Source organism: Myxine glutinosa, chromosome 6 (genome assembly GCF_964187855.1).
Source record: "Myxine glutinosa chromosome 6, kmMyxGlut1.1, whole genome shotgun sequence".
NCBI classification, from domain to species: Eukaryota; Metazoa; Chordata; class Myxini; order Myxiniformes; family Myxinidae; genus Myxine; species Myxine glutinosa.
The window spans coordinates 162,554,556-162,570,525 of record NC_136266.1 but is presented as its reverse complement, the minus strand read 5'-3'; the positions used below and the strand labels follow the sequence as shown (position 1 = coordinate 162,570,525).

At 42.4% G+C, this 15,970-nt stretch overlaps 2 protein-coding genes across 3 annotated transcripts in view; one reads left to right on the top strand and one right to left on the bottom strand.

The window, feature by feature from the left end:
- The window catches only part of LOC144892693 (protein FAM200C-like), a 1,175,895-nt gene that overhangs the window by 286,477 nt on the left and 873,448 nt on the right, over positions 1 to 15,970 (top strand). The window lies entirely within an intron of this gene.
- Positions 1 to 15,970, bottom strand: part of LOC137428956 (uncharacterized) — a 107,521-nt gene that overhangs the window by 83,836 nt on the left and 7,715 nt on the right. For both annotated transcript variants that reach the window (XM_078780829.1, XM_078780830.1), the window contains exon 2: positions 4,605 to 4,913. In XM_078780829.1, coding sequence (XP_078636955.1) covers positions 4,605 to 4,913 — 309 coding nt within the window. The remainder of the gene's footprint in view (positions 1 to 4,604; positions 4,914 to 15,970) is intronic.

The window sequence follows — 15,970 nt, the reverse complement described above, 5'->3', positions numbered from 1 at the left end:
TGTTCTTTCTGGACAGCAAAGGTTTCCTCCTGGCATACCTCCCATGTCGATCAAATTTATGCAGCCTCTTTCTAATGGTAGACTCGTGCACTTTGACATCAACAGTGGCAAGAGCTACCTGTAGGTCCCGTGATGACATTCTGTGGTTCTAGGTACTTCTTTCAGCATCTTGCGCTCTGCTCTCGGGCTGAACTTGCTGGGGCGGCCTGGCCTGAACAAGTTGGCAGTTGTTTGGAATCTTCTCCACTTGTAGATGAGCTTCCGGACAGTTGAATGATTTATTTCAAATTGTTTGGAGATCTTTTTAAATCCCTTCCCAGACTCGTAGGCATCTATAACCTTCTTTCTGAAGGCCTCGGAGAGCTGTTTTGATCTAGGCATGGTGATGCCGCACACTTCAACAACAAAGAGCAAACCAAACGAAATGTCTGAGGTTCAAATAAGACAGGTTCCTCCAAGATCCTCTCTGACGATGTTCTAATCATTTGCACCTGAGCTGGTGCACCTGATTCTAATTTTAGGTATTTGAAGTAGTGATAAATGTAGGGGTGTACTTACTTTTTCCACATGCGAAATTTGCATTTATGTTTATTTAAATTATACAATGGACAACAAAATGTAAATGTTTCATGATATTTGTTTTATTATATCACCTTTATCTATCAATATTGTTGAAATGAAGATCAAATAGCTGTATGTTGAAATATGTTGAAAAAGTCCAAACTTTACATGGGGTGTACTTACTTTTTCACGTGTCCTGTCCTTGCGAGAATTACCAGTTTTTAAACAACGCGACTGTTCCAGACCGTGACCCCATGACGGAGCTACAACCTTCATCGTCTACCTCGTTCAGTCGTCTACATTCCCATGGATCCAGATGACATGCGGACGATAGAAGTCATAATGCCTTTCGGCCTGTTCAAATTCCTTTTGGATGCCCCTTAGCCGATGCAATGCCACACGAACCTTTCAACGTTTTGTCGATGAACTGCTCTGAGTTTGTGTATGTCGATGTACACGTCTTTGTGTATGTCGATGATATTCCAATCACCAGCATAACAGCAGAAACAACATCAGGAACACCTATGTCTCCTCTTCACCTGTTTGCAGGACTTTGGCGTTGTCATCAATCCCACAAAGTGCATATTCAGCATTCCGGAGTTTAAATTCCTCAGCCACTGTTAATGGCTCAGGCATCCATCCGCTCGAGGAGAAGATGCAGATTATTTGGTATTTCCCATTATTGTCATCTCAACACAACCTGGAAGAGTTTTTGGGCCTCATCAACTTTTACCATCGATTGAATCCAAACACAGCGACAACACTGCAGCCGTTGAACAAGGTACACTCAACTGGTAAGAACCTTGAAGTGTTCCGATAGCCGGTGCCAACCTTGTCAGCATTCCACACCATCAAAGATGCACTGGCCAACACCTCAGTCCTGATTCATTTGAAGCCAAAGGTGCCAACAAACCTGATGGTAAACGAGCTACACCGAGCCACACATCAACGCTGATGCGCACCACTGGGCCAAGCAACGTCTTCAATGCCAACGCTCCAAGATGCACCATAATACTGTCAAACCACTCGGTAACTTTTCAACACCAGATTGGCGTTTCGACACCTTAACCCCTTTCCCACTGAATAACGGGTCGACACATACGACAACAATACTCGTAACACCGCATACACCATGTGCTCTGGACGACATGTACCCTTCCCAGCACGATATTTATATAATACATTTTGCTTGCTGGCTATTTGTGTATGCTGTGTTTTTTATTTTTACATGGCAGTTTACATCTCTTATTCTACACCGTTATGTCTTGTATTTGCAGCTTCCATTCGAATAATGCATTAAGAGGGGGATGAGTGTTTTGGCATCATTTTGCCTTTCGTTTAATAATAGGATAATTTGCTATGATGTTAGTTCATCTGATGGTTATTTCCTGTACGGGATTTTCGGCAGTGGATTTTGCTGGACATGTGAAAATTTGCCTTTGCGGAGCAATAACATACTGGACTTTTTGTATGTCATTTCATTCACTCGACACACAGACAGAGTGAACCAATTGCTATTCCCCCCACCCCCATGACAAATGTTGTCTTATTTACAATCATCATGTACCCGTGACATGTATGACGTTTCTCATTGGTTGACGACATGACAATATGACAATATGCACATTGCACACACAGAAGATATTGGCCAAGGCAAAGACAGCGACCTGCCAAAATGTTAGTGCTTGGTCCCAGCCCCAAGCCCAGCACCCAGGCATCCCACTGACGGAAGAAAACTCCAGTAGATCTACCTAAGGCCTGTATTGGAGAGTCTGGCATGGCCAAGTCTAAATTTATCTTCAAAGTTCAACTTATATTTTAATTACTCATTACACCACGTGTTATACAATGCAAAGTGCAAAACATGTTCAGGAGTTATATGTAAAAAAAAACAAAAAAAACTGAAATTAATCAGGAAAACATGATTATTCTCCATTAAATTTTCATAAAAGAGTATCTTAAATGTACAAATTTAAGGTTAAAATCACACAATTTCCTTACCACGAGAGGGGAAACAACCCCTCCCCCTCCGAGTTATATGGAGAAACGAGACAGACAGACAGACAGACACACACACACACACACACACACACACACACACACTTTTCCCTTTATGCATTAAACAAGTAAACTATCATGAGGAAAGAATGAATTGTATAATTGATAACGATAAGTCGATAAATAATTTCCTTGTTTTTTTTCCACTTTTAAATATTAAGAGTTTCCCAGCGAGTTTCTCTTCTATAATAAGACTTGTGCAGACGTAATTTGATTTATTACCAAATGATTTACTCAAGAACCATTTTCAACTCTTCATTCCCCTGCTTTCAGTCCCATAATCCTCGTAATTACAAATTCGAATCACTAGAAATACCCACTCTCTCTGGCAACAGTCAAAGTGGGGGGAGGGGGTGCGGGAAGGTGTGGGGGAAGGGGGCGGGAAGGGGAGGTGTGAGGGAGGGGGAGGCGGGAAGGTGTGAGGGAAGGGGGCGGGAAGGGGAGGTGTGAGGGAGGGGGGGGCAGGAAGGGGCGGTGTGAGGGAGGGGGGGGCGGGAAGGTGTGTGGGAATGGGGCGGGAAGGGGAGGTGTGAGGGAGGGGGCGGGAAGGGGAGGTGTGAGGGAGGGGGGGGCGGGAATGGGAGGTTTGAGGGAGGGGGGCGGGAAGGGGAGGTGTGAGGGAGGGGGGCAGGAAGGGGAGGTGTGAGGAAGGGGAGCAGGAAGGGGAGGTTTGAGGGAGGGGGGCAGGAAGGGGGGTGTGAGGAAGGGTGGCGGGAAGGTGTGGGGGAAGGGGGTGGGAAGGTGTGAGGGAAGGGGGCGGGAAGGGGAGGTGTGAGGGAGGGGGAGGCGGGAAGGGGAAGTGTGAGGGAGGGGGGCGGGAAGGGGAGGTGTGAGGGAGTGGGGGCAGGAAGATGTGGGGGAATGGGGCGGGAAGGGGAGGTGTGAGGGAGTGGGGGTGGGAAGGTGTGGGGGAATGGGGCGGGAAGGGGAGGTGTGAGGGAGTGGGGGTGGGAAGGTGTGGGGGAATGGGGCGGAAGGGGAGGTGTGAGGGAGGGGGGCAGGAAGGGGAGGTGTGAGGGAGGGGGGCGGGAAGGTGTGTGGGAATGGGGTGGGAAGGGGAGGTGTGAGGGAGAGGCGGGAAGGGGAGGTGTGAGGGAGGGGGGCGGGAATGGGAGGTTTGAGGGAGGGGGGCGGGAAGGGGAGGTGTGAGGAAGGGGGGCGGGAAGGGAAGGTTTGAGGGAGGGGGGGCAGAAAGGGGAGGTGTGAGGGAGGGGGGCAGCAAGGTGTGGGGGAAGGGGGTGGGAAGGTGTGAGGGAAGAGGGCGGGAAGGGGAGGTGTGAGGGAGGGGGCGGCGGGAAGGGGAGGTGTGAGGGAGGGGGGGCGGGAAGGGTAGGTGTGAGGGAGTGGGGGCAGGAAGATGTGGGGGAATGGGGCGGGAAAGGGAGGTGTGAGGGAGTGGGGGCGGGAAGGTGTGGGGGAATGGGGCGGGAAAGGGAGGTGTGAGGGAGGGGGCGGGAAGGGGAGGTGTGAGGGAGGGGGGCGGGAAGGTGTGCGGGAAGGGGGTGGGAAGGGGAGGTGTGGGGTAGGTAGATTTGGAGAGGTAGGGCAAATGTATTTTGTCCCACCTGTGGTTTTTCAGACTTTTCCCCACATCCTTTAGCATCTTCAATTGAAACTTTGCATTTGGCTTTATTATGATAAGTTGCAGAACAAGTTCGAGTTTCAGAGAATTCCGTCAATTTTTCACAGTTATGCCCTGTTTGGACTTTGCAAATATCACATCGGCAGGTACAGGGAACATGCATTGCAAAGCAATTCTCGCTCTTGTTTTGTATCGAAGGATTTAGGATAAACAATCACTCTGTGTCATCTCCTTTATAAATATCACCTTTTCGAAACAAGAACAATCATTTATCCCTTTGTATGTTCTGTGGATTGGATATTGGAAAAGTACAATTTATAAATTATAACCGATAAATTAGAATGAGGATTATAAAACGTTTGTTCATCAACAATTTGAATATTCACACCTGATCAGTGCTTACCTGTGACGGTGAGCCTGATTGTTTTCTTTATGTCATTCTTTCTCCTCGGGTTGATCGTGCAGGTGAAGTTCCCATCGTGATGTGTTTCAACACGACGAATGATGATGGAAAAATCGTTTTGATCTTCTTCATTTCCAACTTTTATATCGGTTGAATGAATCTTTGCATTCAATGGTTCTCCAGAGTATTCAACAAGGACAGAATGTGAGCTGGACCATTTGACCCCATTAACATTTCCACCTCCATGGTACGTGCACGGCAAGGTAACGCTTCGACCTCTTTCTGCACTCACAATCACATCTTCAGCTCCTGAAAATGAGAGGGACAGGAATGGAGTCACAGGAAGTGTTTCATGAATCACAGGAAGTTAAAGTGAGTTGTAACAAATACCGTGTAAAGATGATAAATTGTAACAACTCCACGAGAGACGTTTAATAAACACCGTGCAGGAGGTGAAGCGACGTTTCGGGCATGGAGCCCTTCCTCATGCACAACAGAGAGAGAAGTGATGATTAGAAGGTGAAATAAACCCTGAAAGCAGCTTCTCATGGAATCAGGGATGAAGGTGGTGGTGGAGAGAGGAGAGGTCAAGGGGTTCACAGGTCACAGGGCGGGGCGGGGGGGGGGGGGTAGATTGAACTTAAAAAGTTGGGACAAGGTTATGGTTGGTGAAAGGCAAAAAAAGAAAAAAAGAAGTAATTGCACTGGAGGAGGAAATATTAAAAATAACAAATGAAAATAACAATAAACAAAGAATTAGGAATTAAATGTTGAAAAGATAGAAATCGGAACTAAACTGGAAAATGAAACGAAAAAAAAAAAAAAACAGAAGAGAGAAAGAGGAGGAAAAAGGAAGAGAAAGAGAAAAATAACGAGGGAAATTAATATTAATTAAAAAAAAACGTGGAATGTAAAATATCACCATTTCATGTGGAATGTAAAATATCACCATTTCACGTGGAATGTAAAATATCACCATTTCATGTGGAATGTAAAATATCACCATTTCACGTGGAATGTAAAATATCACCATTTCACGTGGAATGTAAAATATCACCATTTCATGTGGAATGTAAAATATCACCATTTCATGTGGAATGTTAAATATCACCATTTCACGTGGAATGTTAAATATCACCATTTCATGTGGAATGTAAAATATCACCATTTCATGTGGAATGTTAAATCTCACCATTTCATGTGGAATGTAAAATATCACCATTTCACGTGGAATGTTAAATATCACCATTTCATGTGGAATGTAAAATATCACCATTTCATGTGGAATGTAAAATATCACCATTTCATGTGGAATGTAAAATATCACCATTTCACGTGGAATGTAAAATATCACCATTTCATGTGGAATGTAAAATATCACCATTTCACGTGGAATGTTAAATATCACCATTTCATGTGGAATGTAAAATATCACCATTTCATGTGGAATGTTAAATCTCACCATTTCATGTGGAATGTAAAATATCACCATTTCACGTGGAATGTTAAATATCACCATTTCATGTGGAATGTAAAATATCACCATTTCATGTGGAATGTTAAATATCACCATTTCATGTGGAATGTAAAATATCACCATTTCACGTGGAATGTTAAATATCACCATTTCATGTGGAATGTAAAATATCACCATTTCATGTGGCATGTTAAATATCACCATTTCATGTGGAATGTAAAATATCACCATTTCACGTGGAATGTTAAATATCACCATTTCATGTGGAATGTAAAATATCACCATTTCATGTGGAATGTAAAATATTACCATTTCACGTGGAATGTTAAATATCACCATTTCACGTGGAATGTTAAATATCACCATTTCATGTGGAATGTTAAATATCACCATTTCATGTGGAATGTAAAATATCACCATTTCATGTGGAATGTTAAATCTCACCATTTCATGTGGAATGTAAAATATCACCATTTCACGTGGAATGTAAAATATCACCATTTCATGTGGAATGTTAAATATCACCATTTCATGTGGAATGTAAAATATCACCATTTCACATGGAATGTAAAATATCACCATTTCATGTGGAATGTTAAATATCACCATTTCATGTGGAATGTTAAATATCACCATTTCATGTGGAATGTAAAATATCACCATTTCACGTGGAATGTAAAATATCACCATTTCACGTGGAATGTAAAATATCACCATTTCATGTGGAATGTAAAATATCACCATTTCATGTGGAATGTTAAATATCACCATTTCATGTGGAATGTAAAATATCACCATTTCATGTGGAATGTAAAATATCACCATTTCATGTGGAATGTTAAATATCACCATTTCATGTGGAATGTAAAATATCACCATTTCATGTGGAATGTTAAATATCACCATTTCATGTGGAATGTAAAATATCACCATTTCATGTGGAATGTAAAATATCACCATTTCACGTGGAATGTTAAATATCACCATTTCATGTGGAATGTTAAATATCACCATTTCATGTGGAATGTTAAATATCACCATTTCATGTGGAATGTTAAATATCACCATTTCATGTGGAATGTTAAATATCACCATTTCATGTGGAATGTTAAATCTCACCATTTCATGTGGAATGTTAAATCTCACCATTTCATGTGGAATGTAAAATATCACCATTTCATGTGGAATGTTAAATATCACCATTTCACGTGGAATGTTAAATATCACCATTTCATGTGGAATGTTAAATCTCACCATTTCATGTGGAATGTTAAATATCACAATTTCATGTGGAATGTTAAATCTCACCATTTCATGTGGAATGTAAAATATCACCATTTCATGTGGAATGTTAAATATCACCATTTCACGTGGAATGTTAAATATCACCATTTCATGTGGAATGTTAAATCTCACCATTTCATGTGGAATGTTAAATATCACAATTTCATGTGGAATGTTAAATATCACCATTTCATGTGGAATGTTAAATATCACCATTTCATGTGGAATGTTAAATATCACCATTTCATGTGGAATGTTAAATCTCACCATTTCATGTGGAATGTTAACTATCACCATTTCATGTGGAATGTTAAATATCACCATTTCATGTGGAATGTTAAATATCAACATTTCATGTGGAATGTTAAATATCACCATTTCATGTGGAATGTTAAATATCACCATTTCATGTGCAATGTTAAATCTCACCATTTCATGTGGAATGTTAAATATCACCATTTCATGTGGAATGTTAAATATCACCATTTCATGTGGAATGTTAAATATCACCATTTCACGTGGAATGTTAAATATCACCATTTCATGTGGAATGTTAAATATCACCATTTCATGTGGAATGTTAAATATCACCATTTCATGTGGAATGTTAAATATCACCATTTCACGTGGAATGTTAAATATCACCATTTCATGTGGAATGTTAAATATCACCATTTCACGTGGAATGTTAAATATCACCATTTCACGTGGAATGTTAAATATCACCATTTCATGTGGAATGTTAAATATCACCATTTCATGTGGAATGTTAAATATCACCATTTCATGTGGAATGTTAAATCTCACCATTTCATGTGGAATGTTAAATCTCACCATTTCATGTGGAATGTTAAATCTCACCATTTCATGTGGAATGTTAAATCTCACCATTTCATGTGGAATGTTAAATCTCACCATTTCATGTGGAATGTTAAATCTCACCATTTCATGTGGAATGTTAAATATCACCATTTCACGTGGAATGTAAAATATCACCATTTCACGTGGAATGTTAAATATCACCATTTCATGTGGAATGTTAAATATTACCATTTCACGTGGAATGTTAAATATCACCATTTCACGTGGAATGTTAAATATCACCATTTCATGTGGAATGTTAAATCTCACCATTTCATGTGGAATGTTAAATCTCACCATTTCATGTGGAATGTAAAATATCACCATTTCATGTGGAATGTTAAATATCACCATTTCACGTGGAATGTTAAATATCACCATTTCATGTGGAATGTTAAATCTCACCATTTCATGTGGAATTTTAAATATCACAATTTCATGTGGAATGTTAAATCTCACCATTTCATGTGGAATGTAAAATATCACCATTTCATGTGGAATGTTAAATATCACCATTTCACGTGGAATGTTAAATATCACCATTTCATGTGGAATGTTAAATCTCACCATTTCATGTGGAATGTTAAATATCACAATTTCATGTGGAATGTTAAATATCACCATTTCATGTGGAATGTTAAATATCACCATTTCATGTGGAATGTTAAATATCACCATTTCATGTGGAATGTTAAATCTCACCATTTCATGTGGAATGTTAACTATCACCATTTCATGTGGAATGTTAAATATCACCATTTCATGTGGAATGTTAAATATCACCATTTCATGTGGAATGTTAAATATCACCATTTCATGTGGAATGTTAAATATCACCATTTCATGTGGAATGTTAAATCTCACCATTTCATGTGGAATGTTAAATATCACCATTTCATGTGGAATGTTAAATATCACCATTTCATGTGGAATGTTAAATATCACCATTTCACGTGGAATGTTAAATATCACCATTTCATGTGGAATGTTAAATATCACCATTTCATGTGGAATGTTAAATATCACCATTTCATGTGGAATGTTAAATATCACCATTTCACGTGGAATGTTAAATATCACCATTTCATGTGGAATGTTAAATATCACCATTTCACGTGGAATGTTAAATATCACCATTTCACGTGGAATGTTAAATATCACCATTTCATGTGGAATGTTAAATATCACCATTTCATGTGGAATGTTAAATCTCACCATTTCATGTGGAATGTTAAATCTCACCATTTCATGTGGAATGTTAAATCTCACCATTTCATGTGGAATGTTAAATCTCACCATTTCATGTGGAATGTTAAATCTCACCATTTCATGTGGAATGTTAAATCTCACCATTTCATGTGGAATGTTAAATCTCACCATTTCATGTGGAATGTTAATTCTAACTTTTGCACGTGGAATGTTAAATCTCACCATTTCATGTGGAATGTTAATTCTAACTTTTGCACGTGGAATGTTAAATCTCACCATTTCATGTGGAATGTTAAATCTCACCATTTCATGTGGAATGTTAATTCTAACTTTTGCACATGGAATGTTAAATCTCACCATTTCATGTGGAATGTTAAATCTCACCATTTCATGTGGAATGTTAATTCTAACTTTTGCATGTGGAATGCTAATTCTAACTTTTGCATGTGGAATGTTAAATATCACCATTTCATGTGGAATGTTAAATCTCACCATTTCATGTGGAATATTAATTCTCACCATTTCATGTGGAATGTTAAATATCACCATTTCATGTGGAATGTTTATTCTAACTTTTGCATGTGGAATGTTAATTCTAACTTTTGCATGTGGAATGTTAAATATCACCATTTCATGAGAATTCCCTGATGAGATATGCCAATATACCTGGTGTTGGCCTAATGGTTAGGGTGGAGTGCTTGGGATTCAAAGATCCTGAGTTCGAATGCTGTTCAGCTGTTGAGTTAACAGCAGGTGGGGTTGACTCAGCCTGGCATCCTTCCGAGGTCGGCAAAATGAGCACCAGTGTACTGGGTCCTCCTCAAGGAGGTTGGTGGCAGGATTTGCACTACGGCTGCCGTAAAAACACCTGTGGTGTAAAAACACCGTAGCACACACATTGGTGTGTGTCGGGATGGTGCTGAGGAGTCGTCCAAGCACGCAGCGGCGTGCTGATCCAGTGTATGCTACCATATATGTTAATATTGAATACCGCGAAAGAACAATTTAATTGAAGAAGACATAGAAGTTGATTCCACAGGTGTGAAGAACAAATGAGTGGAGGTAAGCAGTGATCCTAGACTTCGGTAATTTTAACAGGAGAGGGTTGATGGTGGACAGTGTGAGCCCTGTAGAAACCTGGGAGAGGGATGGAGGGTTCAGAAACAGCATAGAAAGAGCAGAGGGTACAAGAACAGAAATGAGGTGGTAAAAGACAGAGAGACCACCGACCTGTCTGTGATAGTGCAGTGATAGGCCCACAGACTCAGCTTCAGCACGGGGGATTCCAATGATCTTGAAGGCCTTGGTTTCCACAGCACCATTCACACGGATCTTTTGAATTTTGTTCCCGTTTGCACATTGTCATCTGGATCGAAATCGCTTTTGTTTTTCTTATATCAAATTCAACAACTTTTGCTGCAAGTCACGGGTTCCCAGACCCAGCGTCGTAACCGGAACTTGAAAAACCCTTTCAAAAAATCCCGATTTATGAGGAGGGTGTGTGTGGGGGGGGGGGGGGGGGGGTTCACATTGAAAGCGTTTTCCCCAACAATTTTTCGAGACCGAGGAGTGTCCGTAAGTCAGTGAGTGAGTCTGTAAACATTTTAGTTATTATCATTTGAACCATTTGAAATGAGATAGAAGGGAGAGGAAGTGGGGAGGAGGCAGCTCTGAGGGGAGGGGGGGGGAGTTTTGAAGGGGAGGGGTGAGTGGGGACGTTTGAAGGGGAGGGGGGATGGGGAAGATTTGAAGGGGAGGAGGGAGTTTAGGAGGAGGGGGGGGGGCGAGGAGGGAGCATTGAAAGGGAGGGGTTGGGGGGGGGAGATTTGAAGGGGGGGGGGCGAGGAGGGAGCATTGAAAGGGAGGGGTTGGGGGGGAGATTTGAAGGGGAGCAGCAAGGGGGGAGTTTTGAAGGGGAGCAGCAAGAGGGGAGATTTGAAGTGGAGGAGTAAGGGGGGAGATTTGAAGGGGAGGGGCAAGGGGGAGTTTAGGAGGGGAGGGGGGGAGTTTCAGAGGGGAAATTTGAAGGGGTGGGGCAAGGGGGGAGTTTAGGAGGGGAGGGGTTGCCGTGAACCAAACACACTATTTTGATGAAACTTCGCAACAAGCTTCATACCTGATGCCTAAGGAAGGCGTATTGACCGCATCAACATCTGTGCTCATTAAAGTGGCCAACAGTGGGAGGGGTGAGTTGCCCCCCACTTCCCCCCGAAAGAATAGGCATTTGCTTTCTTCTCCAAAACTACCCAGACAATTTTGATGAAACTTGACCACAACCTTCATCACCCATAATGTACCAATGTTTGTTCACGGCATTAAAAAAAAAATCAGTGTAGCATATTGTGCTTCATAGGAATGGGCAAGGTGTTTTACTTAAACTTTCTCCTGCAGCGTTTTATTCAGTGGTCTATTACAACACGCTGTTTTTCTTCCTATTTAAAAGGCTTTTTTGCAGGAGAAGGGGGCAAGATGACCTCTTCAGGCCTTGCATGCAGGACGCGTCGTGACCTGTGATTAAACTCTTTGCCTTCTTCGGGCGAGCTTTCGTGCGATACCTTTCAGTTGGCGACGAGGATAAATTGGCAAGTATATGAACCTTTTGTGAATTCGCTTTCGCTTCACAACAGTTGAACTTCCGCTTCCTCGGGCGAGGAAGCGTCCTTCGAGCTCTCTACGTCATCAAAGTTTAAGTATTTTCCCATTCGTGTCTTTGCCAAATTTCCACTGGTTATTTTACTGTATATGTGTTACTGTGTGTTTCTAGTTAGGTTTTGGTTTGTAATTCGTGCAAACTTGTGTGTAATGAGTCGTTTTCTGTTGGTACCGCGTGCGTGGCCTTGTCCCTCTAGGCTCCCCACCCCCATCGGTATTTTGTAAATTTAAGTTACTTGGGAGATACCCGTACGGGGCCGTACTACGCACGGGTGGGAGGCCAGAAGCAAACAAGCAATGCAGATACGGCGAATGCGAAAGCATGAAACCAATAAATTCCACATTCCTGTAGCACCCTCAGTCGCACGTCAGACATGGACAGCAAGTTCGTGAAGGACTTCCATGAAAAACGTACACGTTCGCAAACAAACGGGTACGTTAAAGTATAGAAACATCGATCGCGGGACCGAGGCGAATCTGCATATGGCGATCCACGAAGATCACGTTTAGAAAGTAGAAACCATCACGGCATGTCGTCATTTCATTCACTTGAACTCGATTTCTCTTTTTAAATTCCAAACAACATAACCTCGATAAATGTTCGTTTCCCATTAATCGTACACTTTCCAAAATCCAATCTCACCCCTCCCCTCCAAATCTTCCCCATCACCCATCCCTTTCAAATCCCTCCCCTTGTCCCTTCCCTCCTAAACTCACCCCGAACCGCTCCCCTCATAAACTCCCCCCTCGCCCCTCCCCTTCAAATCTCCCCACCCTCATTTCTTCTCCATTTCCCTCCTCAACCCTCCTCCTCAAAGCGTCCTCCCCGCTTCTTCACCCTTCCAACTCTCACCTCCATCTCCCTCAACCTTCTGCCTCGCTCTTCCCCCTCCTCAAATAACACCTCAGTGTGCCTCACCCAATCTCCATCAAACCTTTTGTCTGCCCCATCCTTCCCTTTCTCCGAGCTTTTCTGAAATCTCTGACACACCTTCAACAGCTCTCCCTACCTCTTCCTCCTCTTCCACATCTTACCCTACCCCTCCCCCCCCCCCCCCCTGTTCTGTATCCGATGCTCCCCCTTCCTCTTCATTAACGGTATGGACCTCAAACATCCAGGGCCTCAAACTTAACTGATCTCTCCACACAGGTTGCTTCTGTCAAACCAGACGTGATCTGCTTAACAGAAACTTTCCTCCTTCATGATGTTTCCGATTCCTTAGTATCTCTCCCGGGTTACTCCCTCCTCTGGTATGATAGACCTGAGCCTCGTCCTGGAGGTGGGGTTGCTATATCTTTATTAAAAACTCTCTTCCTCACTCGCCCTGCACTGCCCTCTCTCCACCTCACCCCTAGGAATACCGCTGGCTTCGGCTTCCCCTTCGCTCCCACCTCTTGTTCATATGTGTGTTGTACCGTCCACCAAACAGTGATGACTCCATCTACATCTCGCTGTCTGATAATATGGACCAACTTCTATCTACTCATCCAAACTCTCTCTTCCTCATACAGTCACGTGAAAAAGCAAGTACACCCCATGTAATGTTTTGACATTTTCAACATATTTCAACATACAGCTATTTGATCTTCATTTCAACAATATTGATAGATAAAGGTGATATAATATAACAAATATCATGAAACATTTACATTTTGTAGTCCATTGTATAATTTAAATAAACATAAATGCAAATTTCGCATGTGGAAAAAGTAAGTACACCCCTACATTTATCACTACTTCAAATACCTAAAATTAGAATCAGGTGCACCAGCTCAAGTGCAAATGATTAGAACATCGTCAGAGAGGATATTGGAGGAACATGTCTTATTTAAACCTCAGACATTTCGTTTGGTTTGCTCTTTGTTGTTGAAGTGTGCAGCATCACCATGCCGAGATCAAAAGAGCTCTCTGAGGCCTTCAGGAAGAAGGTTATAGATGCCTACGAGTCTGGGAAGGGATTTAAAAAGATCTGGTGGACCTTGCAACAAGAAAATGACCCTAAACATACCAGTAAATCCACCAAGGAATGGCTGAAAAGTAAGAAATGGAGGGTTCTGGATTGGCCAAGTCAAAGCCCGGATCTAAATCCCATCGAGATGTTGTGGGGGGATTTGAAACGAGCTGTGCATGCAAGAAACCCCTCAAACATCGCACAGCTGAAAGAATTCTGCATGGAGGAGTGGGCAAAAAATTCTCCCAGTCGATGTCAGAGACTGGTAGACAGTTATAAGAAACGCCTACTTGAGGTTGTTTCTGCCAAAGGGGGCAATACCACCGATTAGAGCCAAGGGTGTACTTACTTTTTCCAAATGCAAAACTTGCATTCATGTTTATTTAAATTATACAATGGACAACAAAATGTGAATGTTTCATGATATTTGTTGTATTATATCACCTTTATCTATCAATATTGTTGAAATGAAGATCAAATAGCTGTATGTTGAAATATGTTGAAAAAGTCAAAGCTTTACATGGGGTGTACTTACTTTTTCACATCACTATATGTGGTGATTTAAATTGTCACCATGCCAGTTGGCTGGGTGTGGCTACCTCTCTCACCAGCCATGGCTCATCAGCAAAGGACTTCTGCGACTCCCTGGGACTGACACAATCTGTCAATTTCCCGACCCGGATCTCAGTCAACGGAGCATTTTCTCTTCTGGACTTGGTTATGACTAACTTCCCTGAAAATGTCTGCTGCTCTTCTTCTGCTCCAATCGGCTCATCTGATCATGTGCTTGTTAAAGTGGACATCTCTCTGACCATTCTCAGGGAGCCTCCTCAGCGTCGACGAGTCTGGCATTTCACTCAGGCCAACTGGCACGGTCTTCAAGCAGCCATCAATCATCTGGACTGGTCTCCCATCTCTACCACCTCTGACATCAACTCATCCTGGGAATTCTTCCAAAGTAAATTGCTCTCTCTCATGCACAGATTTATCCCATCTCGTCTTCAGTTGTCATACCCTTCCTCCCGTCCATGGTACACGGAATCTTGTGGTGAGGCTGTTGCCCAGAAACAACTTGCCTTCGTCTCCTGGAAAGCAAATCCAATGGAAGGAAATCTCATTTCCTTTCACAAAGCCCGAAACAAGTGTGTCTCCACCCTCAGGAGAGCCAGGAAACAATATCTCTCCGTTCTCAAGACCGAACTCTCTTATCTGTCTCCCTCTTCCAAATCCTGGTGGTGTCTGGTCAAATCTGTTTCTGGTGTTTGTTCCCCCTCCATCCCCTCCCTTACCTCAAACGGCTACACAGCTGACTCCGCACGTGAAAAAGCTGAATGCCTCAACTCTGTGTTTGCCTCAAAATATTGTGTCCCAAACCCATCCCTCTCTGTACCCACCATACCCAGTCATACCCAGCTGCTCCTGGACTCTGTGTCCTTTGCTCCTGACAAGGTGGAAAAGTTTCTGTCAACCCTCGACTCTGATTCTGCAACTGGACCTGACGGCATCAGCCCACGGGTTCTAAAATCATGTTCTTCCGCTCTTTCACTCCCTCTCTCTGTTCTCGTCACCCTCTCTTTTGCTCAAGGTCATCTGCCATCTGCTTGGAAATCAGCCAATATCACCGCTTTACACAAAAAATGTGAAAAAACAGATTCTAGCAACTACAGACCAATCAGCCTATTCCCAATTATCAGCAAAGTCATGGAATCCATCATTGCTTCGGATATGAAATCTTTCCTCTTCTCCAATGGCTTGATCTCTGATCATCAATTTGGTTTCAGACCAGGTCACTCTACTCTGGACATGCTGGTTCTGCTGTCTCAACAATGGATTGAGGTCCTCAATGCCAAACAGGAAATTAGAGCTGTCTCCCTTGACATATCACGTGCCTTCGATACGGTCTGGCACCCAGCTTTGCTCACCAAACTCTC